Source organism: Chlamydomonas reinhardtii, chromosome 7 (genome assembly GCF_000002595.2).
Source record: "Chlamydomonas reinhardtii strain CC-503 cw92 mt+ chromosome 7, whole genome shotgun sequence".
NCBI classification, from domain to species: domain Eukaryota; kingdom Viridiplantae; phylum Chlorophyta; class Chlorophyceae; order Chlamydomonadales; family Chlamydomonadaceae; genus Chlamydomonas; species Chlamydomonas reinhardtii.
The window spans coordinates 2572110-2596755 of record NC_057010.1 but is presented as its reverse complement, the minus strand read 5'-3'; the positions used below and the strand labels follow the sequence as shown (position 1 = coordinate 2596755).

The window sequence follows — 24646 nt, the reverse complement described above, 5'->3', positions numbered from 1 at the left end:
AGCTCAACCCCCTCATGTTACATGCGTTGAGTGCTGTTGACCTATACGTAGTCGAAGCGATGGCACTACCGCCAGGCACACGCGGCGTTTCTTGCCGCTCCCCGACGATGCAAGCCTTACTGTGCCATCGGCGGTCCTGTCCTGAGACTCCACTCAGGCACTCACACGCCGGATTCTATCCTTGTAATCCCATCCCGCGTTCAACTCGTGCGTTCAACTCTCTGCCATTTGATGTATGGACAGCGTGCATCGGCAGCCTTGTTCGACGCGAATTCCTGCTGGAATCCCCTGACTGCCATGGTGATACGTACATCACCCGCGCAGCCGCACTCCTCAGCTTGCCTCAGCCGGCAGCGCGAACACAACCTGGTTCGCGCCCGTGAACGGCAGCTTCGCCACACACACACACGCATACCGCGCCGCTGCCGCCGGCCCCACCGTCCCCTGCCCCTGGTCCCCTGTGCCCCCCGCCGCCTGGCCCGCGCTCGCAAGGACCTCAGCCTGCCACTGCCCCCATGCCCCCGGCGCTCCCGCCTCCTGCGCGCAGTGCTCCCAGCGCCCCGCCTGCTCCTCCAGCCACAGCAGCGTGCCGGCCGTGCTGCCCACAGCCGCGGCCTCCGCGGCGTCCGCCTCTTGCGCGCCTGCCACGTCAGGCTCCTCCAGGTCACTGCCGCCTGCCTCCAACCCAATGGCGTCATGCCGCTGTTCCATCCGCTGCTCCGTTCGCTGGTCTGTATGCCGCCGCCGACCTCGCGCTCGTGGCGTCAGCCCTGCTGCGTCTTCCGCCCGTTGCCGCAGGTAGGCCAGCAGCTGTGTGTAGCTCTCCACAGGCACCTCCTCCTGCTCCTGCTCCTCCCCAGACAGCGCTCCACGATCTGACCGGAGGTGCAGCTGCGAGAGCGGTGGCGGGGTGGCGGCCAGTGACACGGCGCTGGTGCCAGAGCTCTGGCGCGAACCCGCAGCAGCGGGGCCCGACTGGCCAGGCGCGACCGCGGAGCCCGCCGCCCCAGCGCCGTCCAAAGCCGGCTGGCGCAGCCGGCGATGCGGGAAGAGCCGTGGGAAGACGCAGCAGGGCACAATCGCAAAGGGTTTGCCGCACTCGAGGGCGAAGTCCAGGATGGAGTCCGTGGCCTGGTCGGGGTGGAGCCCCACCACCTGCAGCGGCAACACCCAGCAAGTTGCGTTGAGCGCGTTCATGGCCACCCCAGCAAAGTGTTAGCATACTTGAGCGCAAGAGGCGTGCGGTGAGTCCCCTGCTGCGCTTATCTTTGGAACCCCTTGACTTACCAGCGAGCATCCGCGCAGCAGCTGCTCCGCCTCATCCCGCAGCTCCGGTGCATCAGCTGGCGCCTCCGTCGGCGTGGAGATACTCGCCCCCGCCTGCCCTTCCCTCTGTTGCCCCCGCTCGTCGTCCTCCGCGTCCTCGGCCTCTTCCCAAGCCGGCAGCAGCCGCTGCCCCTCCCTTTCCAATGCCGCCAGCGACGCTTGTGCGTGCTGCTGGCCCCGCCTCCACAGCTCCGGACCAAAGCGCACCCTCAGTTGCGCGAGCCGGAAGTCCGCCGCCTTCACGCCCGCAGCCGCCAGGTCGCGATGCTGCTGCCGCGACAGCGCCGCCGGGCGCCGCGGCTCCACCAGGGTACAGCGCACGCCGCAATGCAGCGTCAGGTGGAACGTAAGCGCGCCGCGCCCGCCTGCATAGGACCGGCGGTGTTGGGGGCCAGGGCAGGGCTGGGGAGGGCGGGCGGGCATGCGGGCGACGCTGCCAGGCGCCGGCCTTTCCGCGTGTATGCCTGACTTGCCCCCATCCCCCCATCCCCTCTCCCTGAAGATGTGAAAGCGTAAATCACCTTGTTTGCCCACATCGTCGCACCGTGCTCACCCGCTACGTCCATCACGCCAGTGCCGCTGTTCAGGAAGTCGCGGCCATAGGTGGCAACCAGCCACTCCGCCAGCACTGCGGCGCGTCGTCGCTTGGCGCCGTCGCCCGCCTCGTGCACAAAGCCCTGCGCCGCGGCAGCAGCCAGCCTCTCCGCGCGCCTGCAGGCAGCACCAGGAGGCGTGCCGTTACCGCGGATGCGCTAGACAGCTGGGCCCTGGTGCTGCGGCACGCACAACGGCATTATTGCCCCCAGCTGCAGGCCTCACATACACACACACACACACACACACACACACACACACACACACACACACACACACACACACACGTATACTCTGAAGGTAATCCGCGGCCGTAATTCTGCATCGCATACACTGTCCTACGCGTAATGTTCTCCTTGTGCTCTTTATCACACACACACACACACACACACACACACACACACACACACACGTCTGGGCGGGCTTTCGTTTCGTTTTTTTAACACACACACACACACACACACACACACACACACACACACACCTGCTCTGCACAAAGGTCTGCTGGGCGCCGGAAGCGCCCCCGCGGGCTGGAGGGTGCGTGAATTGGCAGGCCTCTCCCTTGGGGCAGCGCCCGGTTGCCACCCAGTACTTGCACAGCCGTTGGTAACTAGAACTGCTCGGCCCGGCCCCTGCCTCCTGCTGCCCCTCGGCGCGCTCCTGCTGCCCTTGGTTGGCATCATCCGCTTCGCTGCGAAGGTGAGCGCCACGCTCGCGACTTGCTGCCTGCTTCGACTGCGCATCCTGGCCGGTTGGCACGGGCAGCGGGGCCCTTGGCCGTGGCGGTTGCTGCTCCAGCTGCTGCAGCTGTGGCTTGCGGCTCCAAGGCGCCGGCCGCGGTACAAAATGGGCCCCCGGGTGCACCTCACTCCAGCGTGCTGTGACGCGCACCGCCTGCACCACGAAAGTGCGGTGCTGGTGCTGCTGCAGCAGCGCTGAGGCATGGCCGCTGGTCTCCGCCTGGGCTGAGGGCGAGGGGTCCTCGTGACGGCCCGTCACCTCTACGCTGTCACCCAGCCTGAAGCATGCATCGGGTGATGGTACGCATATGGCAACCTAAGGGTAAGCGTGTGTCGGTCCAGCGTCGATACGAGACGCAGGCAAGGCCAGGCGAGTTACAGCGCCACCCATGCGCCCGAGGAGTAGCAGCGGCCCACTGTGCGTGACCTCCACATCCCTCACCTGACGGCATCTCGAATGGCCCGAGCCTGCTCCTGGCTTAGTAGGTCGCCATCCTGCATGTCAGGGGTGACTCATGGATCCAGGGGTAGGTACGGTAATCTGGCAGCAAGGTAGTCACGGACGGCGCCCGTCAGGGGCGGCCCCCATCAGGGATCGCCTACCCACGCTGCACTTGCCCTACAAACATGCATCAATCCTCCACGCACCGCTTTCACTAGCAGCTCGGCCCACAGGTTAGTAGCAGCTTCGTCCGCAGGACCGGCTCCATGGTCAGCAACCTCCAGGTCGTAGAAAATCTGCCGGGGGACGACCGGGGTTCGGGGGGTTAAGGATGCAGGGCGTGCGATCCCAGCGCGTTGCTTGAGACATGTGACACCGAGACTATAAATACTACCGACGTACTAGCTTTTTGCTCAAGGGCCGCTTGAATGTCACTACGCCGCGCAAGATGGTGAGCGGCGCGTCCATGTGCCGTTTCGCCGTTTAACAATCCGTAAGCCTTTCCGTTGTTTGTGTGTACACTGCCTATTCAGGCATTATGCGCAACGAGCTTTATGATTTAAGAGCGCGGTACGTCGACACGACTTCATGTACAGTATGGACACGCGGGGGCGCATCGTCTACCTCGCGATGCCCCAAGCCCGGCTTGCAGTACAGTGGTCAAATCCTTCCCATGTTGGGGTGACTCGGCAGGTTCTGCTGGATACCTTTCCGCCATATCCTTTTCATGTTAGCCCCAACGCAGTGCGATGGTATCGGTGAGTTGCCGCGGAATCCCCACGATCGAGCCACTGCTCCTCCCTTACAGACGAGGGAGTGCCGAACACAACGCACCCACTCTCCATTGTCAAGCTTGATAGAGTTGATACGGTGCTGCCCCAGTCCCCAGAGGATCTAGGGAAGATGTCCGTGATGCAGAAGTGGATAGGCACGCTACTCCCAGCATCCCCATCACGCAACATTCCCACGGCCGACCCGACAGCACTCGGCACGTAAGACCCAACAACCGTTTGCAGCACTGCCCCATCTTTACCCCACGTCTTTACCCTGTTATTATGCATCTTCTGCTTGGATTGTTAGGAAACTCGTCACACCCACGTCCCTGCCGCGGCTGGCGGCAGTCATCCTGCAGTGCCAGCATCACAGCGCCCCGCCCACGTTCTCACAGCCGCTTGTTGCCACTGCCCGCGCCGCCGCCGGCCGTGTCCTCGCTGTCCCCGCCGCCCATGTGGGCCCAGGCGGCGGCGCTCTCCGCGCCGCCCTGCCCCAGCGCGTCGCTGAGCATCTGCTCCGCCCCGTCGGCGCCGTCCTGGCCGTCCTTACACAGGAGCGCCATGCGCACAGTGCTCTGGCTGCCGTACTGGCGGGCGGCCTCCAGAATGCGCAGGCGGGCACCCAGCGTGGGCACACCCATGGCCTGCGCGCATACCGTACGCATGCAGACACGTTAGGGCGCAGAACACAACAACGAACGGGAACTGAAGCCATGAATGGCAGCACGAGAGCTGCTTCGTCCCCGCAGCCGGCCACCTGCATGGCATCAGGTCCTGGGCATCCCCGTCAGCATGCCCCGCGGTAACGATCTGACTACGCCGTCAGAAGTCGCGCAAGCCCAGCTCGGCTAGAATCCTGCTGAGTTCTTTGTCCCGGAGCGAGCTAGAGCACACAGCAGCAGTCCTTGAACTTACAACCGTGTAGCAAAGCAGATCTGCGCACGAAGCGCTGTCTACAGCACCAGACCAGGTTAAGGAAACAAAGCCCCAAGGACTCGCCTCAAGCTCATTGAGCCTCACGAGTGGACGCGCAGCGGAGCAGATCCCCGTCATACCCCGCTTGGTGCAGCGCGTCAATATCCCTCTTGGCGAGCTTCGCAAATAGAGTCGGCCCCAGTTTCCGCTGCAGCTGGGCTTCGTGCTTCCAGCTTCCTGCACGGCTCGCCGTCCGAGCGCCTTGCTTGCCGCCCGATACGCAGTTCGGATTCGTATACGCATATCGAACTCAATCCGAGTCGCGTATCATCGGGTGGCAAGGAAGGCGCTGGAAGCCTCTGACAGCGAGCCATGCAGGAAGCTGAAAGCCTGAAAGCCCACCTGCAGCGGCGACTGGGGCCGACCCTGTTTGCAAAGCTCGCCGAGAGGGACATTGATGCGCTGCACCAAGCGGGGTATGACGGGGATACGCTCCGCTTCGCGTCCAGGGAAAGCCTCCTACAACTGAAGCTTTCCCTGCCAGTGGTCGACATGCTGCTGGCAAAATGCGGTACGTCATGTGCCTGGCACGGGTCGCGGGGTGGGGAATGGTGGGGGGGGGTGTGCTGCCAGAACGCGCTGCTCAGCCCCCCCCCCCCCTCCCCCCAAAAAGCCGTAGCCACCCTCGTGCTGCAACGCCCTCTCCTTCCACCCCTCGGTTGGTTTGCTCCAGCTTCTAGACTAAACTACCCAGCCCCGCCCGCACCATGCACCGCGCACACGCTCTGACACCCTCCGCTTTCAACCCCCGCATACAACCTCCGCATACAACCTCCAGGTGCCAGCAGCGACCAGCAGGGTGAGTCTGCGTGGAATCTACTGCCTTGGAGTGTGCGCAGGAATGAGGCTGGACTGGCTAGGTGGATTATCTGATGACAAAGGCTGGGGAAGAGGCAGCCCTGAACTCCCGGCCCGGCCAGGCATCTCATTTTTATGCTGTGCCATGCCAGAGCCCAAGTACATCCAAGTTCAGCACTGCATCGTCGATAAGCTGTCGGAGCACGCCACGGTGTCAGCGTTCATTATCAAGGACCAGCAGCAACTGGAGGTTCGTGTTCAGGGAGAGCTAGGAGGGAGAGCTAGGTGGTTGAGCCCTCGCGGGGCAGCGGCAGCGGGGCGGTGGTGGCAGGCGAGTGGCACACAGAGCTCCACCAAGCCTAGGCGCTGCAAACCCGAGCTACACAGCAACAAAGATTGCCACATCCTGATGCCACACGCCACTCCGGGTGTGGATGGGGGCAGGAAGTGGTGATATCCGAGTAGAATCTTGAACCGGGGGGTTACAAGCCTGGCATAGTTGCATTTTACTCGGAGAATTCGTATTCGGGTGTCGTACAGTGGTTGCCGTGCAGGGAGTGTCCGTCCCAACGTATGATAATATAGCGGGGTCAATGCGTCTTTCCAAGCGATTGACCGGTTGCTGCTTGTCGCTTTGTGGACCCTTCTGGGGAAAAGGTTACGGGGCATGAGTGGTGAGCCGGCACGACTAAAACGGCGCGTGGCAAGGACCTTTTGCATCCTCGTCGTACAGCGCATACACACAGCAGTTCCCGCAACGATTGCTGAATTCGCGATTTCATGTACTTTCTTTTGTGTGCAGGACCTGCTGAATCGGCTAAACTCGTCAGGCCTGGTCAAGATGGCGAACGAGGAAGAGGAGCCGGCGGCGGTCACCGCCCTGCCGGTCAATGTCATCGACTTCAATGACCTGGAGGGGGGCCAGGTTGGTGGTGCGTGCGCCGTCGTTATGCCAGCAGTAGCATCATGTGTACGTACGAGAGAGAAATAGTATGTCGAATGGCCATCAGGAGCAGCTCAGGGAGGCTGGTGGTAGCTGCTTCATGAACAGCGCCTTGCTTACCCCATTGTTTGCAGCTCTACCTGGCCCAAGAAGCCAGCAGCATCTTATACAGCGCGCGCCGGCAACCGGGCAGCATGGTCGGGGCGCAGAAGAACGAGATGACGCAGGTATCCTTCCAGGGCATTGCTTTGCACGACAATGATATGATGGCATGCATAATCGGATGCTGCATGCTTCACAGTAACTAGGATACCGTAGCCTCGTTGGTTCAGCAGGCTAGGTAATAACTAGGCCCTGGCGTCACCATGGCGTCACTCCCAGGCGGTGGAGCGGGACGCGCAGGCCGAGGACCCCAGCTGTGTCGTGCAGCCGGAACTGCGCAAACTGACGGACAGCGGTGGACGCGACGAGATGGAGGTGGACGGCGTCATTATGTGCAACGACAAGGCATTCGCCTTGTCACACAAGTCCACCTACTCGGGAGGCAGGTGTGTGCGCCAAGCAGCGCAACTGGGCAGTGGGCACCGCACACGGGCTCTGGTCCGTGCTGCAATGTAACTTTTAAGCCTGCTCATTGTTATCCTCTTGGAACCGTTGCAGCATGATCACGGAGATTGCCAACAAGGCGAGCACCATCCAGCGCAAGAGCGCGCTGCCCGAGTACGCTGGCACGCCCTACGAGTGCTTCAAGGGCAAGGTGCGTGGCCACGCCTCAAGTAAAACGGGCTCACTCCCGCCCACGCCTAGCAAGCTGCATCGGAGTTTGCTTGTTGATGCCTTACTGCACGTGGCGATTGTTTGGTCGTTATGCAGGAGGTGGTGCCTGTGTTCATGGCGGAAAACGTGGTGCCGGAGAAGAGCGACATCGTGCGCAACGCCTGTCGGGTGCAGCGCGTGAGGCTGTACCGACGCACCGGCAACACCATCGGGCCGTGGGCATCGATGAAGCGGCCGGAGCGCATGGCCGTGGCAGCTCGCGGCACTATGCGCCGGGTGCTGCCCCGGGCCCCGATGCATTCCATTTTGCGCGTCTGCGGGTGTTGACGCCGTCGAGTACCGTATGTGCGATGGAGCCAGGCAGGTTGAGCGGGCTATTTTCCATAAGTGCGTGTTGCATTTCCAGTTCAGGCATGAGCGAGGAGTTGGTGATGACTGGCGGCGGACCAGACGGCCACGCACGCAAGAGTGGATCCTTTCGGTGTTGTGGCCAGGTGGCGAGTTACGGGCGGTCATTTATGTCAGCAGTGTGCAGTCCTTAGCCCCGAAGCCTAGCTAAGTGTGTGACTTCGCCTTAGTATAAGTGGTACGTCGCAGGTGCTGGTGACTATGTGCGCATGTGTGTGTTTGAGATGCCCATTGAGATGGGACCTCTGTCTGTAGCGTTTGCCAGCTCAAGCAAGTCTGTCTTGTCTCGAGCTGTTCGCCCTGGTAGTCTGATCAGCGTTTTCACAGACATAGATCCCACTGAGGCCGGTGGCCGCTCGTGTAACAAAGGGAGGTTCAGGGGACGAATAGCACGCCTGTCTGCGAGTCTATGGGAGCAAGGGCCGTAGCTGCACCCAGAACCATCGGGGCACGCGAAATAGGCGTCAGCACACGGTATCGCGTGTTAAACCTGTGCCCCTGCGCGCATTGAAGGACCGCCACACGAGCTTTGACCCTGCAGGCGTGCACGGCTTCTGCTAATCTGCTCCCGCCACCTGGGGGCCTGGGCCAGTGCAGTCAAAGCCGATGCGTGATGACGCCTATTAGCGCTCCTTCAGATTTTATCTGGCACTAGTCATACGGGAATGCAAGCGGGGACTAACGGGTTCAGTACTCAAACAGTGCCCAAAAACGTTCTGCGCCTGCCGCAGGGGGGGGGGGGCGGGCGGGGTACGACCAATAGCTCCAGACCCCACCCCACCCAAACCCCCTCCCCGTAACCGACGACCGACCGTACCGTACCGTGCCGTACACCCCCTAAATTCCCTATGTTGTCTTCCAGGATGGTGTCAAACGACTGCTTTCCGCGAGCTCTGTTAACATGTAAACACAGCAAGTTCACGCACGTCTTGACCACATCCATACAATTTGTCAACATCACAGGCCGTTGTGACAAGAAAAGGTGGCTCTCCCTCGCAAGGGAAAAGTGGGCTGTGCCGCCACGCCACGTCCTCCGTCTGAGGCCGAAGGTTCCGATACTAGCCTCATCTCCCGGACATAGCCGGGGTCGGTTTGTACAGGCACCGCCCGCCATATGTGCCCAGTCGCGCCCAGCTATCAAGCACTAGTGCAGCAGGCAGCAGGCCAACCAGACAGCAAGGAAAACCTCTCAACACCCTTGCCGCTGCAGCTGACTGCCCGCCACGCCATCCTCGTCAGCACAGGTCGCTAACCAGACAACACCGGCAGGTCTCAACCTGCGCGCCGGCGCCGCTTTGAAGGCGGCGCCGCGCTGTCTGTGGGCGGGACGCCCCGACTAAGAGGGGAAAACCCCGTGTCAAGGCCGTACAGGCCATCTCAACCACAAAACCTTTGCGCTCAGTGTTCTGGCCAGTCAATATTGATACTTCAGTATTGATCCCTGTTCGAGACGGGGCTGAGCCGGTCTTTCTCTCTCTAGTTCATGTTTAGCGCCTTCTACCGCAAGCCCACTTCCGAGTCGGCGCTTCCCGCTCCGTCCTCTCCTCTGCTTCCGCGCACCAGTAAACTGGGACGAGGTAAAATGCAAGGTTTGCAACGAGCCAGAGCCAGCAGACACAATGGTCCTGTGCAGCAAGTGTAACAGCGGGTGGCACATGCCGTGCTTGAGCCCACCACTGGCGGAAGTACCCAAGGGAAGATGGTACTGCCCTCCCTGCCAGGCGACGTACGAGGCAAAGAAACAGGCGCAACGCGCAAAGAAGCAAACAGATCCGATAAGGCGCTCAGAACGTTTGCAACAGCGTTAAAGGCCTGGCCGAGACGTCCAGTCCAGAAGGGGGAGAATGTGGGCGGGACGCCCCGACTAAGAGGGGAAAACCCCGTGTCAAGGCCGTACAGGCCATCTCAACTACAAAACCTTTGCGCTCAGTGTTCTGGCCAGTCAATATTGATACTTCAGTATTGATCCCTGTTCGAGACGGGGCAGAGCCGGTCTTTCTCTCTCTAGTTCATGTTTAGCGCCTTCACTCCGCTGCAGAAGTCTGTGCGAGTTCGGGATTTCGCACCTCCTCGACCCCAAGCCCGTTTGTGGCAACTACGCAGCGAGCAAGGCAGCGAAACAAAGCGCAATAGCTTCCAGACTTGGTAAGCTAATGGTTAATTAAGGACAAGTATAGTACGCGCCATGTTTAAGTAAACGCGGGTCCAGTAACGCCTCGCTACGGCCCCTCGCCGCACTTAAGCTCACCAGCTCGAACCGACCCCCACATCCGGAGCCCCCATTCCGACCCCCTATGCGCACCTCCGAACCCGCCCGCCCCACTTTCCACAATCTATATGCATATATGCATATGGCCCAGAAGGCGCAGGGCCATCCAAAAGCCCTTGACCGAACTTCGCCTTGTCCATTGTCGCATGTTGCCCCCACACACGCACCCTGCCCACGCCACCCGCATCCAACAGAAATCAAACGTAGCGCTTTCACCATAGCAAGAGCCCGGGCGCTAGGACACTCCAAGGTGTGTTCGCATGTGGGGGCACAACGCGAGACAAGGGGCTTTGGCCGTCCAACCAAGCCCAGCTAGTCACCAGGTCACCTAAGCTTCACAGGGTACAGACCTGCATGCCAAGCAGACGCGCAAGGACATAGATTCCGGGGCTCTGCCGTACTCCTAAGCGGACGGGGGTGCGGGCAAAACCTCGCCAGGCCTCGCCTGATATTAGGGCTTGGCGCTGTGGAAAGCGGGGCTCAAATTGGAGAGGTTGACATCAAGTTGGGGGGCGAAACGTGCGGCTGGGCAGGGGCGCCGATGAGGGTCTCGGCCGAACTCGCACAGACTTCTGCAGCGGAGTGCTTCTACCGCAAGCCCACTTCCGAGTCGGCGCTTCCCGCTCCGTCCTCTCCTCTGCTTCCGCGCACCAAGGTATGACACCGCAGGGCATTGGGTAGTCGTCCTGCTACACTGTCCTCCTCCACGTGGCCTTGCCCGCCCCCTCTGCTCCGAACATGCGCGCCGCCACTGCCGCTGGGCCCAGGGCCGCCCGTGCCGCCGCCACCACCGGGCCCAACGCCGTGGCGCTCGCGGTTTGTGGCAACTCTTCCTTTGTGGAATCCGCGTGACAGGGCTGCTTTCCTTGCGACCTCGCGACCTCGCGAAAGTCAAGATGTCCATTGGACTCGCGAGGCCGTTGTGAAAAACTTGCGACCGTTCAGTTGCACCCATGTAAAGCATGCCTACGAGATGTACCTACGCATGGGACATACACATGCGTTTTCCTCCTGCGCACAAGCACCGGTCCGCGACTTGAGGCACGTTCTGGTCAGGCGAGACGTGGCTCACCCCAACATCCCACCCAGGCACCCAACATGTGTTGACGGGCGTGCACGCACCTTTCGTCTTGTGGTAGGCTCCTGACGTTCTCCAGGCATCAAAAGCTTCCACTACACGCTTTGGGCAGCGGTCTGGGCTTGCGCGGCTGTCTTGTGAGACCCAGACGAAAGTCTTGGGCACCCCGTAACGAAACCTTGGGGACCCTGGGGACCGACGACCGACCCTCGACTGTGAGGGCCCATACCTCCGCAGTTACTACCCTGATCAAACTTCTGACAGCTGATTCTGAGCGCTCTCGGCAAGCTCTTTCAGTTTCAAGGGTGGGGTGTGTCTGCGGCATTCTTACGCCCCGGTAGCCATCATCCGCATTTTCCTGTAGCTTATCTTTTCCTTCCCGCCTACCATCTGGCGCGTGCACCTGGCGCCACTGACAGTAGTCTGATTCAGTACCCCGCAATCGTCAGCGACCCTCGGGCAGCCCACCCGAACAACTTGCCTACCAACCCCGGCTCGCCACGAAGTCAACAGACAAGGTTTCGGCTAAAACGATTCACTCTGCCAATTGCCGAGTACCACTTGCCAATGCGCGCCACCGTGCTGCTGTGTGCAGCTAGCGTAATCTTACTTGGCATTAGCATTCATTTAGCAGAGCGCTTCATCATGCACCTGTGACAGGGTGAAGGGCGGCGAGCCCCTTCAAACTTCACACGCGCTCTTTCCACGCTCTGCATGCCATACGCTGCATGCGCGCACTGTCTGGATCAGTCAGTACTTTACGCCCGCCGGCCCCCAACGCAGCCAACAGTTCGCGGAGGGCCAATCTTAACGGACTTCCCGAAAGCATCAACGCGCAACCGGATCTGGCTCACCGCATCATAGCCCGCATCCAGGTAATGCCACGCGCACGCGGCAGGCTCGTGTGTCCCACGCCCAGTGCAAACGACAGAACGAAATTAGCCAGTGGCACGCGCCCAACAAGCGTTCAGTGCGAAGCTGCATCCACAACACCATTATTTACCATTGCCAATTGATCGGTACGCTCCAATTCTCAGAAGTGTTGTGGCTGAGTGTGCGCAACTTCAAATGACAGGCTTGCAATCCCATACGCCCCTGTCCGCCACTAAGAGCACTGCTAGCAACCACGCGGTCCAGTTGGGTGCTACCGCGCACCGCAGCACCTACCTTTCTTTATTTTTGATTGGGCCCAATGTCTACCAGCAACGGGGCTAGTAGCCAAGTGCCCCCAAAATGTAAATCATGCAATACGCTACGCATATCGCCACATTCCGGCGGTTCGAGCGCTTGACATGCCATAGGAGCTATGTCAGGAACATGCCGAGGGAGTGCCGACACAACGCACCCACTCTCCATTGTCAAGCTTGATACGGTGCTGCCCCACAGGGTCTAGGGGAGATGTCCGAGATGCAGAAGTGGATAGGCACGCTACTCCCAGCATCCCCATCACGCAACATTCCCACGGCCGACCCGACAGCGCTCGGCACGTAAGACCCGACAATCGTTTGCAGCACTGCCCCATCTTTACCCCACGTCTTTACCCTTTTGGTACGCATCTTCTGCTTGGGTTGTTAGGAAACCCGTCATTCCCATTTCCCTGCCGCGGCTGGCGGCAGTCATCCTGCAGTGTCGGCATCACAGGGCCGCGCCCACGCTCTCACAGCCGCTCGTTGCCACTGCCCGCGCCGCCGGCGGCCGTGTCCTCGCTGTCCCCGCCGCCCATGTGTGCCCATGTGGCGGCGCTCTCCACGCCGCCCTGCCCCAGCGCGTCGCTGAGCATCTGCTCCGCCCCGTCGGCGCCGTCCTGGCCGTCCTTACACAGGAGCGCCATGCGCACAGTGCTCTGGCTGCCGTACTGGCGGGCGGCCTCCAGGATGCGCAGGCGGGCGCCCAGCGTGGGCACACCCATGGCCTGCGCGCATACCGTACGAGTGCAGACGGTTTGGGGCGCAGAACACAACAACGGACGGGAACTGAAGCCATGAATGGCACCACGAGAGCTGCTTCGTCCCCGCAGCCGGCCACCCAGATGGCAATCAGGTCCTGGGCATCCCCGTCAGCATGCCCCGCGCCTGCCTCCTCTCTGTCTGTTGCCGACGACCACGCGCCCTCACCACCCGCCCCAGCACGCGTATCAACCCCCCCAAAGGTCCCATACACCCCCGTGCCAACCACCCGTGCCCCCTGCCCACCCCGGCCCCGCGCCCCTGCCTCCCACCCACGCCCCCACCTCCAGGTCGCTCTCCCGCATGCCCGCCAGCACCGCCGGCGTCACGTCCTGGCTGCGCAGCACCGCCGCGTACTGCGGCAGACCAATGTCCCGCATAAACGACTCGATGCGGTACGGCTGCGTCCAGAAACTGCCACCAGACATGTTCAAGCTGCTTGCGCCGCCAATCGAGGGCGCGCGCCGGCCGGGTGTGTATGAGTACGGGTACGAGTACGGCAGGAAGGCGCCAGCGGCGCCGCCGCTAGCCTGCGGCACAAGCGGCGCTTGCGGCGCGCTGACGCCGGGCGCGCCGTTGTGGGAGGCGGCGGAGATGCGGGACACACCCGCGGGCCGCACGTGCTGCTGTACCTGCTGCTGCTGGTGCTGGGCCAGCAGCATCTGCTGGTGCGGGCTGTCGCCGGGCCGGTGGCCGAGCACGGCGCCGTACTCGTGGTGGGCGCCGTACCCGCGCATCGGCAACATGGAGCGGTGCACGGAGGCTGCCGCCGCGGCGGCGGTCTCGCGCGCCTCAATAAGCCGCGCCTCGTACGTGATCTGTGCGGGTGCGGCGGCGTGTGACAGGTGGTGGTTGTGCTGCCAGCTACCGTGTGCCTCCAACAACCCTTTCGAGTTTGTACGCGGTCGAGAACCCACGTCACGCTCCAAGGGGTAGCATGAAGCACACACAGCCACGCCCCGCAACGCAGCCGCCACTGCTGCACGCTGCCGCACCTTCATGCGTGACCGCTCCGCCTCGCTCTCCGCTAGCCGCACCGTCAGCGCCTCCACCTCGGCGCGCGCCGCCGCGAGCGCCGTGTCGGCCTCCGCCGCGGCGAGGGCGGCGCCAGCAGACGCCGCGGCGCCGCCCGCCCGCGCCGCCTCCACCTCGCCGCGCAGCCGCGCCACCTCGCCGCGAGCGGCCTCTAGCTCCGCCCGCTCCGTCACCAACCTGCGAGGAACGAAGCGGCAAGCGGCGCGCGCCTCAGCCACATAATCTATTTGTAGCTGCGGACCTTGACTTGAGGCCAACCGACAGCACTGTGCCAGCCAGTTCACCCTGAACACGACCTCCCCAGGCCCGATCAGGCCATTGCACGCCCGGCCACACCCACCTGGCCGCCAGCGCCTCCAGCGCCGCGCGCTCCTCCTCCAGTGAGGCTGCCGTCAGCTCCGCCGCCGCCTCCGCGGCCGCCTGCTCCTCCTTCCACTTCCGCTCGCGCGCCGACAGCTCGGCCATAGCGCTCTCCGCCGTCTGCGCACACAGCACACCAGACGCATGATGCTAGCCCGCGTTCGATTCGTGGCAAGATCCAGCACAGCGGCACCTCCAGCTATCATCTTGCAAAGGGATCTCATATACGGTAGTGCCAGATGCCCACAAGCCCACACCCACCTCGCGCTCCCCCTCTTCGTCATCCAGCTGCTTCAGCGCCTGCTCCCAGTCGCCGCACTTGTACAGGTAGGTCTGGACGGGCGGCAGCTTGCCGGGCAGCTGCGGGGGCGGGAGCGAGGTGGTATGGCACGCGGAAGGGGTTCTAGGAATGACTCATGGGAAGACGGCAAGCGTTGAGGAACGGCTCCAGCCGGCTGTGCGAGGGTGTGTTCGGGTGTGCTGAAGTGACGAAGGACGGCAGGACACGAGCTAAGCTTTAATCAGCATACAGCACCACAGGCTGGCCACGATGATGAAGGCAGACAAACACACGCATTTGCGTTCCCGTTTTCCATCGATACACAAGCCTCTCTCTCCTAACGCTTTACTCCACAAACGCAGCTGTCTTATCGTAAATCACACACACGCTGGCTGCACGCACACTTGCCTTGAGCAGCAGGTGCGCGGGCACAAAGGAGGCGCTGATGCGGTCCTGGCTCTTGATGCGCAGCGCCGCATGTACCGCGAAGGAGCAGTGCACGGTGTTGTCAAAGCCGCGAGACACCAGACCCGCCACCACGCCCACCGTCTCGCCTGCAGGCACAGTCAGTCGGTCACACAACAAGGCCTTCCATTGCCCGCCGTCAAAGACGCAGGACGATGGTGTCCCCACCGCCGCGCGGAGCCCCCACCAAGTCCTTCCTAGGTACCCCAGCTCCTTCTCCGCGCTCTCACTTGCGCCTTACACCCCACATTACACGTCCTGGAACACCGCACACCCCATGACTCCACACGCCCCGGGTTCCCGGACCCACCGAAGACGGCGTAGTGCGGTGAGTCCACGCCCACCACCACGCTGGTCAGCGGGCCGGTGTGCAGGCCGCAGCGCACGCGCAGCTGGCCTCCGCCACAGCCGGGCGGCAGCGTGAGGCTGCGCGCCGCAGTGACCAGCTCCTCGGCCAGGGACAGGCCGCGGCGCACGTGGTCGGGCGTGCCGTCGTGACCGCACACAACCAGATAGTGGTCCAGCGTGGACACCACCCTGAAGAAGCGAGGGAGTGACGGAGGGAGGGGGCAATCAGGCGTGGCAATGGGCGTGGGAGTGAGGGAAAGAGAGGGAGAGTGGGAATGGGAGTTGGAGTTTGAGGAGCAGGGCCGGGAAGGATGTGCATTCTGGGATTGAGGGCTTGCGGCTACGCGAACCGGCACCGGCAAGACTACAAGCCCAGAAGCGGAGTGCAGGCGAAGGACATGCATGGGGCCCAATGCTTGTGCACGCACATGCCGTGACCACGGCAGGGTGCCGTGCGATGTCGCCGCATCCCCTCGCCACGCCCATGCGCGCCCACGCACCTGAACGCCTTGTACTTGAGCAGCAGCTTGTCGAAGGCGGCGTGCATCCCATTCACCACCCCCAGCAGCGCGCGGCAGCCCTCCACCGACATCATCAGGCCGCTGGTGTTGAGCCAGCTGCCCACGTCCGCCGCCAGCAGCGTGACGTCCTCGTGCAGCTCCACAAAGCCGCTGACGCCCGCGCCCCCCTGCGGTTGTTAAGCCAGGCAGTGCCGTGACCGACACGCGTTAGCTGCTGGTCGTTGCGACACAGGGGTGGAAGTGACGGGCATGGGTAGCCCGATGGGCCTGCTGCCACGCGCAGCAGGTGTGGGCAGGCTGCAACATAATAGACCGCGCCGCCGCACACCTGCAGTGCTTCAACCACAGGCGCCGGCAACATGCGGTGCAGCATCTTGTTCACCAGCCGCGTCTCCATTTCAGCGTCCACTACTTCGCGGTTGCGGACCTGTTGGGGCGGGGAGGGGCAGGCTTGGTTTTGTAGCAAGCGGCGGGAACTGCAGGAGTATGAAAGGCGAAGCGGAGCGGCCTGTGGCGTTAGCCAGCATGGGTTCGAGAAAATCCCGGGGAGGAAACACGCAGATGAGCAGCGTGGGCTGTACACGAGCGCGCGACAGCGGCGTAGTTGTGCGCGCATCCTGACGGGTGCAATGTGAGTTCAGGAGACTGCTGCCAGCACGCCGCAGCTGCTGCACACGCGGCACACGGCAACGCGCGCCCGGCCGCCGCACCTGCGCCCGGATGCGGCCGAGTAGCTCCTGGCGATTGAAGGGCTTCTTCACGTAGTCCACCGCGCCGGCCTGAGGCGCAGGTGCAGAGGGGTACAATTGGTAAATACGCCTAAAGCCCAAAGCAGTCAGCACCTGATCCAAGCCCACAGAGCGCCGAGGTAGAGTGGGTAACCCCGGGGTGCACCGCCGTGTCCCTCCCTGGCACTGGCACTGGCACTGGCAGGCTCAGCCTGGCGCGCCGCGCTCACCTCGAGGCCCTTCATCACGTGCTCCGGAGTGCCGTTGGCCGACACCATGAGAATGGGTATGCACACGGTGCTGAAGCGCCGCCGCACCTCCTGGCACACCTGTGTATTTGTGTATGTGTAGGGAGGCGGCGCCGGGACAGGCACAGGCACAAGCGCACGTCAGCACTGGCCGACGCGGGAGCGTGGTGGGTTCCGGGGTCAAAAAGCCACCCCCCTAAGCACCCATTCCGTCCGGTACACACACCCATCCATCCACAATACACACGCACATACGGCCGCTTCCGTGGCCTTCTCATGTTTCCGCCTTGTACACGGTACGAACGTACACAGAGCTCCCCGCATCCCGCACCCGGCATCCACCCACCCCGCCTCCCCACCTCGTATCCGCTCATGTCCGGCATCATGATGTCCAGTAGGATGACGTCGGGCAGCAGCGGCGTGTGCTGCAGCCAGTCCAGCGCCTCGCTGCCGCACATGGCCTGCTCCACCTTGAATCCCTCGGGCAGCAGCAGGTTCTCCACCACCAGCTGGTTGATGGGGTCGTCGTCCACAGACAGGACCATACAGCCGCCGTTGCGCTCCCTGTGGCGGCAGCATGTGTACGGGTGAGGACGGGGGTTGCGGGCAGGAGTGGGCAAAGGGGGTAGCAGAGGACTGAGGAGGCGGAGTAGTGAGGGGACATGCGGGGGCGGTCCACAAGCAGCGCGGGGCGGCAAGCACTGGCGGGTGGAGAGCCGCGCTGCTCTCATCGCCGCAGCGCCCAACCGGCCGCCTCCATCGCCACGACTAGCTCACACACAAGCGTCACATCGCCGCACCCGCAGGGACACATGCGGCACACGCAACGGCACACGCACCCTCGCACGCTCACCTGTAGAAGGGCTTGACGAGCTTGAAGCCGCTCTTGGTCACCGACAGCAGCGTCTGCGCATCATCCGGCATGTTGCGGCTCGCTTCCATCGGCGGCGGCGAGCGCCCGCCCGCGCGCCGTTCCGCCTCCATCGCCGCCGCCACGATCGCTGCGTCGTCGGCCTCGGCCTCCGAGCGAGCGGCGCCGCCGCCCATGCCCACCTCCCTGTTGAAGGTGCGCGCGGCGGCGGCAGCCTGCGCCGCGGCGGCAAGGGCGGCGTCCCCACCTGCGCCGGCGGCTGCGGCTGGATTGGCGGAGGCGTCCATCCACTTGACGGAGTTGCCGCCGAGCCGCGTGGAGCCGGCGTCGTTGCTATCCTCAGAGGCCTGGCGCAGCCGCCTGCGGACAAGGGGGGTGGCAAGGGTGAGGAGCTTAGGATGGGCAGCAAGGCGCATACACAGCCAGGCACACAACGCTCATGCGGGTTTGCCTCCCTTGTGCTTCCTAACATAGCAGTGCCATCCAAACTGCCGTAAGCTTTGGCGCACAACGCCATGTCCATGTCCCACAACCTAACGCCCCTGCAGCCCCCACGAACTGGCCCCGCAGCAAGCCACGCAGCCACACCGCACATGTTCATGGGCCGTCCAGACGACCCCGCCTCGACAGCCCCCGCCACGACAGCCCCCGCCCAAACGGCCCCGCCAACTCAGACACAAACGCACGGCGGCCGGCACTCACGAGGGCGTGAAGGCATCCCCGAAGTCTATCTCCTCCTGGTTGATGGGCAGCCACACGGTGAAGGAGGAGCCCACGCCCACCTGCACGTAGCGGGACAGCGGCAGTAACGCAGCGTAGCCAGAGCGTGACGACAGGGCCGGTTTGCTTGGGAGGGCCGCGTATGGACGAGGGATTCACTCGTGGGTGCAGCTGTAGGTGGAGGGTTCTGAAAGCACTATTTTGCGCCCGCAGACGCTCCTCCCGGGCCTGCCGCCACCGCCCTGCCCTGCCCGGCCGGGGCCGTTCTTCGCCCTGGCTGCGCCCTTACGCCCTTGCGCCCTACCTTGCTCTGCACGCTGATGCGGCCGCTGTGCGCCTTGACCAGCTCCTTGACCAGGTGGAGCCCCAGGCCCGTGCCGCCGAAGCGTCGCGTGGTGCTCATGTCCACCTGCGCGCCGGCATGGATGAAGGGCAGCGGCGTGGCCAGTGGTCATGGGTACAACCGACACCACAGGGTAACAAGTCGATGCATACCGAGCAGCGATGTGCATTACTCCAGACGGAATTACAACCTCCTTGCCCACCCACCCACCCATCCGGTCCCCAACAAGCAGGGCCCCCCACACCGCCGCGCACCTGCTCAAAGGCCTCAAAGATCTTGTCGATCTTGTCGGGCGGGATGCCCACGCCCGTGTCGGAGACGGTGATGTACACCTTGCCCTCCACCACGCCCGCGCTGACAGACACCGTGCCCGCCCGAGTGAACTTGGTGGCGTTCCCCACCAAGTTGTACAGGATCTGCATGTGTGGGGGTTGGGTAGGTGCCCATGGAAGACAGAGTGAAAGTTCGTAAGGTTAGGTTGAAGCGCCGACGGGGAGGGCAGCGGCAGGCGGTGGAGGGCGGCAGAGGGCAGAGGATGGGGGTGGAGGGCAGCACGCACGCACGCACGCACGCACGCACACACTCTGGGCGGGCTTTCATTTCGTTTTTTACACACACACGCGCACACACATACACACACATATACACACACATTCACACACATGCACGCACACGCGCCTTCGCGCACACCCACCCACCCTCGGCCCTTGCCTCTTGTGCTTTCCCAGTACATCCAATCACGCACACACACACCTGCACAATGCGGCCGTTGTCGCCCACGATCTTGGGCACGTTGCCCACGTTGTTGATGAGGCGCACACCCTTGCGCACCAGCGGCAGCGACAGGTCCAACACGTCCGACACCAACCGCTTGATGTCCACCTGTGAAGGAGCAGCCGTCCGAAGGGCGTGGGAAGGGAAGCGGCGGGAGGATGCGTCAAGCCGTTCGTTGTGCTGGTGACATGCTTGCAGAGCCGCAGCGCGCGTCCCGGCCCCCGTGTGCCATGGTGCCTGAAGCCCTGTACGACGGATACACGTTCCTTCCTTCTCTGCAGTGCCGTGCTTAGAGTGTCTGGCGCCGCGGACCACACCTTCTCGTGCTTGATCACCAGCATGCCCTGCTTCATCTTTGCGGCGTCCAGGATGTCGTTGATCAGCTGCAGCAGCCGCTTGCCGCTCAGCTTGACGGTGCTGATGGTCTTGACCGCCTTTTCAGGCAGGGGCCCGCAGGCGCCCGCAATCATGGAGTCGCTGCGTACGAAATGGCGATGACAGGCGGCGAGGGGTCGCGTGGCGTATCCACGTGAGCCGTAGTAACTGGTTCCTGCCTACTGCGCCCGTTACGTCTCTCGCCCGCTCGATGCAAAGGTGTACACGGCGCTGATGCTAGCAGTCCCAGCGCCAATGCGCAGGCCCGCGCCCCATTCTGTACGGAACCCAATGCACGGCCCGCACCTGAGCCCGATGATGCCGTTGAGCGGCGTGCGCAGCTCGTGACTCATGGCGGACAAGAACTCGTCCTTGCGCTCAATGTCCTGTGCGGCGGGGCGGGGCGGGGCGGGGCGGGGCAGCAAGGCATGGGTGAATGTGCTGCCCTACGGGGGCAACCGCTAGGCGCATGCGCGCGGTCGTTTGTACAGTAAGCTTGCACAGGCACAGCCACGACAAGTCAAAGCGCATGGCGGTCGTTAGCCGTCCTTCACCTCTGCACTCCCACGTCCATTCCTGCACAACTAAAGCCCTGGTCCCAGCACCACTCAGCCGCCTGCCCAAGGGCCCAACCGCCCCCCCCCCCCTCACTTCCGCTACTATCTCTTCTACGACGAGAGCCTTTCTGGACCAGCCACCATCAGCAAACGGGCGACAAAGCAGCCTCGGCGGTTCTCCATGCTTGCGCCACCGGTGTAGCACCCGCTGTTCCCACTGGACGTCGCCACTTTAAATTTGTGATTTTTTATCACCCCGTTCTCCATGGACGGCTACCTCCCCCTCCAAACCCCCTTGCTCAAGGCCGCAACATCCCAGCGCCTTCCGGCCTGCGCCGCCGCCTGCTCACCAGGCTGAGCTGCTGGATGGTGGATAGGCGGTTGGCCTCCTCAATAGCGCGCAGCGTCAGCTCACGCCAGTGCGTCGTGAAGAAGTTGGCCTGCAGCAAAGCACGGCCAGAGATTGGTAACAGGACCGATCCCTCCGTGCTACCGTAATGCTTCGCCACTAGCAATCGCTTCGTCGTGTCCCATCCCAACCAAAACCTGCCCCTCTAGTATGCTACTGTACCTGGCTACGCCTTCACTTCTTAATTCATCATGAATGTAACCCCTCCCAGCCCTGCCTCCAGTGCGCACCTCCATCAGACTGGAGCTGTACACCATCTTAGTCAGCCAGTCCAGCGCCGCCCACAGCGGCTCGCTGATCTCCAGCGGCAGCGCGCCGTCAATGGCAGCGAAGTAGACGATGGGGAAGAAATTCCAGGTGGTCTGCGTGTCGGAGGTGGGGCATCAGCCACAGGGCACAAGGGGGGGGGGGCGGGCCGCCCTGCCTTCAGGGATGGCTGGTGCATGGACTCCGGCAATGCGGGGACGGGCGTTGGCGCGACAATGTCGGGTTGGGAAGGTGCTACTGTGCCTGCTGGTTTGTTTGCAGCGACACCGACTTGAACAGCCTCGCGCCACCTTGAGCCCAGCTGATGCGCACACTGCATCCCCTACTTGATCCAGCAAGCCCTCCCCTATTTTATCTGCTTTGCAGCCGTGACTGTGCACGTTCGACATCAGGTTGTGCCCGGGTGCCCGTGCCAGGCGGGCCAGGCGGCATGTCCCCACCACTCACGATGGAGAAGATGCGGATGAAGCTGATGGCCCGTTTGGAGCTGGGGTCCTGTGTCTCATCCAGCGCGTGCGTCACCATGCGCCACATGTGACACAAGCTGCGAAGAAACGAAAGAAACGGCGGGTGAGATGCAGGCTTCCAGCGCAGTTTCAGGTAAACGCCCGCGTTACTCCATGTGGTCATGGCGTGTGCATGAACCCGGTCCTCTTTGGCCTCTCGACCAAACCATGCTTAAGGATTCCAGGCGTGCTTCCAACGGGGACGCTACAGCTCCTGGGACTCACATGGAGGGGAATGGCACGCACGCCAGCGTGTACCAAAACACTGCGGGCGCAGGAGCAGGCAAACATAGTCAGGGGGCGGTGGCAGATGCCGAGGCGGCAGACACACCGGGCTTGTACACCATTGCATTGGGGCCGGTTTAGTTTGGGCTTGTATCTACAACCCCCAGGTTCCCTCGCCCCCACGACCCGCAGGCCCGGGGGCTGTGTACGAGCATCCAACGCAGCTGGCTTGGCCATGAGCTGCCGGGAGCGCAGGGGTCCATCCAGGCATCCACACGCCGTGAACCAGACCCACCCAGCCGCAACACGGCTCAGTGGCTCATTGGCTCACCCTTGTGCGTCCACGAGATCCAGGGCACAGTGCCGAAGCCGCCCGCCGCCAGCATGAAGGCGTTCAAAAGCACCACCCAGATGCGCTGCGATGCGCGGCACCATGAGACATGGCGGTCAGCAGCGAGCTTGGCAGCAGCACATGCACTTTGCGTTGCGATGCGCACAAGCCTTGGAGGCTATCCATCACGCCAAGCCTGCGTCGCTCTTCGCCGTTCTACCTCCACCTCACAGCGCTCACCATGCGCGTAGAGTAGTTGGAAATCTGGCTCAGGATGTGGATGATGGCGGGGGCCGTGAAGAAGTAGAGCAGCCAGCGCTGCGGAATGTACCTGCGATTGGCAGAATGTGCGAGCCTGCTTTGTCGGCAGGCTGACACGGGGCGAAAGGGCGGGACGACCCGGTCGCAAGCCCAGCCTCCCCGCCTCCATCTGCCTGGTGCTGCATTGCAGGCCGTACACCTGGTCAGGCCAGTCACTTACAGGCAGCTGTTGATGTCGGGGACGATGGGGGAGAAGCCGGTCCACAGCATGAGGTAGCTGGCGGCAGCCAGGGCGTTGATGTAGCAGGACACCAGGTGCAGGTCCAGCTTGCTGCGGCTGGACTCAAATATCACCCTGCGTCATGTGAGACGGTGGTACGGAAACGCCTCAGTTGCGGAAAGAGGCACCCGGGCTGTGTACCGTGACGTGCCGCCTCGCGTACCCAACCGTCCCTCCTCCGTGACGGCTCACACGCGCGCCGAGGCTTACTTGAGCAGAGTCAGGATCATGTTGCAGGCGTAGCCAACCTGCAGGGGGTCAGGATGCAAGGGGCATGACACCGCCCAGGTCAGCGGGCAGTTGCTTTGCGCGTGCATCATGCTGATTCGCTGGTCTCGTGCTTTGTCTGTGAGCTGCGCGGGGTGGCCATCCGGCCTCGGTCCGTCGACAAGGGGAGGCTGCTTTGGCAGCCGATAGCCCCCATCCACCCCGCGAACCGACCCCAAGTGCTCGCAAACGCATAGGGCGAAGGCGGTCCCGTCACTGGACTGGGCCGCTTCGTGCGGGTGGGGCGCGGCGCCTGGACGAGGAGGGGGCGAGGCCTGAGGACCCCGACAACCTCTTAGACCAAGAGAAGATGAAAACAATGTATACCGTTGGTATCAACTGGCTTCAGTATGTTGATTCGCTACGAGTTGGCTTTGCCAGGTCATTCATGGCTTGGCGCTGGCTGGGGGGACAGCAGGGAGAGCGTGACACTGGTGGTCTGTGCCTCACGGCATGTAAAGAAGCTGATCGCGAGATGACTTCTCCCAATCTAGCACAGCAGTATACGCACCATGCACGCCTGGTAGCTGACGATCAGACCCCGCGACGGGACTGCAACGATTCACCCAAAGGGGGAGAGGGGATGTCAGAACGTGTCACTGGTGATGGTCCCCGTGTAAAATCGACCGAGTCTGCCGTGCTGTACCGGAGTTGCACAACTGCCTAGCCACTTTAACTTACTGTAGTTGGGGTCGCGCGGCGTGTAGGCTGCGTCGATGTAGGACAGCCAGGCCCATGTGACGGTGAAGATGACGAGCACAATAGCCGTAAGGTTGACATGCAGCCAGTCGCCAAATAGAGTCTGCGTGATTTGATGTGGCCCTTTAGGCTGAGCGACATTACTTCTGCTTGGCGAGACAGCTTGCTCCTCGCGCGCCCGAGCATCAATTTCCGCTTGATATTGTAGTGCTGTAGATCCATCTGGATCAACTATAATCCTCGACCCAGATTGCTCTCGTGCGGTTGCCCCACGCGAGAGCGCCCGGCTCCGCAGCGTCGTTGCACTGTCGGCTTGCATGGTTTCGCCTGATTGCTAGTAGAATTGTACAGCTACCAAGGACTGTCTTGTAGGCAGCAAAGAAACCTAGGTTGCGAAAAAGAGTACAGTCCGCAGCCGCGAGAGCAGAGCTTGCGGCGAGTGCACGTAATTATTCATATACTCTCATGGTGTGCATTGCTGTGGAGGGAGCGCGACGTGCGCTTATGCATAAAGGAAAGCACGATTGTACCCCATGGCGCTTTAGGGCGAGAGACCCCAGACACAGGTAATATCCATTGTATCACACTCATGCATGCACCCATGTATGTCTACACGGCGAATGGTGACCTTGTCACCCTGCAAAGTCACTGCGCTGCTGAATCCCGCGTGTCGCGACGCTGAGTTCTCAGGACAAACGAACCTGTAT

At 62.6% G+C, this 24646-nt stretch overlaps 4 protein-coding genes across 4 annotated transcripts; 1 reads left to right on the top strand and 3 right to left on the bottom strand.

The window, feature by feature from the left end:
- Window positions 1–5: 5 nt before the first annotated feature.
- On the bottom strand, window positions 6–3823 carry CHLRE_07g330050v5 (uncharacterized protein). Its single transcript, XM_043064173.1, has 7 exons — window positions 3505–3823; window positions 3309–3398; window positions 3103–3155; window positions 2405–2938; window positions 1880–2037; window positions 1288–1691; window positions 6–1155 (listed from the first exon to the last, which is right to left on the bottom strand). Exons 1-7 carry the CDS (start codon window positions 3568–3570, stop codon window positions 334–336), a joined length of 2127 nt encoding a protein of 708 aa, XP_042922741.1. The 5' UTR covers window positions 3571–3823; the 3' UTR covers window positions 6–333.
- Window positions 3824–3892: 69 nt separating this feature from the next.
- On the bottom strand, window positions 3893–5013 carry CHLRE_07g330000v5 (uncharacterized protein). The gene is made up of 2 exons (XM_043064172.1): window positions 4875–5013; window positions 3893–4519 (listed from the first exon to the last, which is right to left on the bottom strand). The coding sequence occupies exon 2, from the start codon at window positions 4514–4516 to the stop codon at window positions 4265–4267; it is 252 nt and encodes an 83-aa protein (XP_042922740.1). The 5' UTR covers window positions 4517–4519; window positions 4875–5013; the 3' UTR covers window positions 3893–4264.
- Window positions 5014–5113: 100 nt separating this feature from the next.
- On the top strand, window positions 5114–8152 carry CHLRE_07g329950v5 (uncharacterized protein). Its single transcript, XM_043064171.1, has 8 exons — window positions 5114–5361; window positions 5629–5649; window positions 5801–5898; window positions 6451–6573; window positions 6726–6818; window positions 6973–7139; window positions 7252–7348; window positions 7465–8152. The coding sequence occupies exons 1-8, from the start codon at window positions 5343–5345 to the stop codon at window positions 7693–7695; spliced, it is 849 nt and encodes a 282-aa protein (XP_042922739.1). The 5' UTR covers window positions 5114–5342; the 3' UTR covers window positions 7696–8152.
- A 3256-nt stretch (window positions 8153–11408) lies between these two features.
- On the bottom strand, window positions 11409–24453 carry CHLRE_07g329900v5 (uncharacterized protein). The gene is made up of 29 exons (XM_001690580.2): window positions 23922–24453; window positions 23752–23792; window positions 23184–23221; window positions 22914–23048; window positions 22673–22763; window positions 22433–22517; window positions 22102–22141; window positions 21818–21914; window positions 21334–21465; window positions 21045–21134; window positions 20444–20523; window positions 20080–20239; window positions 19742–19870; window positions 19243–19404; window positions 18950–19054; window positions 18628–18707; window positions 17908–18285; window positions 17414–17618; window positions 17037–17135; window positions 16789–16857; window positions 16407–16505; window positions 16058–16245; window positions 15520–15746; window positions 15153–15298; window positions 14726–14824; window positions 14445–14584; window positions 14065–14281; window positions 13354–13887; window positions 11409–13035 (listed from the first exon to the last, which is right to left on the bottom strand). Exons 2-29 carry the CDS (start codon window positions 23752–23754, stop codon window positions 12781–12783), a joined length of 4083 nt encoding a protein of 1360 aa, XP_001690632.2. The 5' UTR covers window positions 23755–23792; window positions 23922–24453; the 3' UTR covers window positions 11409–12780.
- Window positions 24454–24646: the final 193 nt, after the last annotated feature.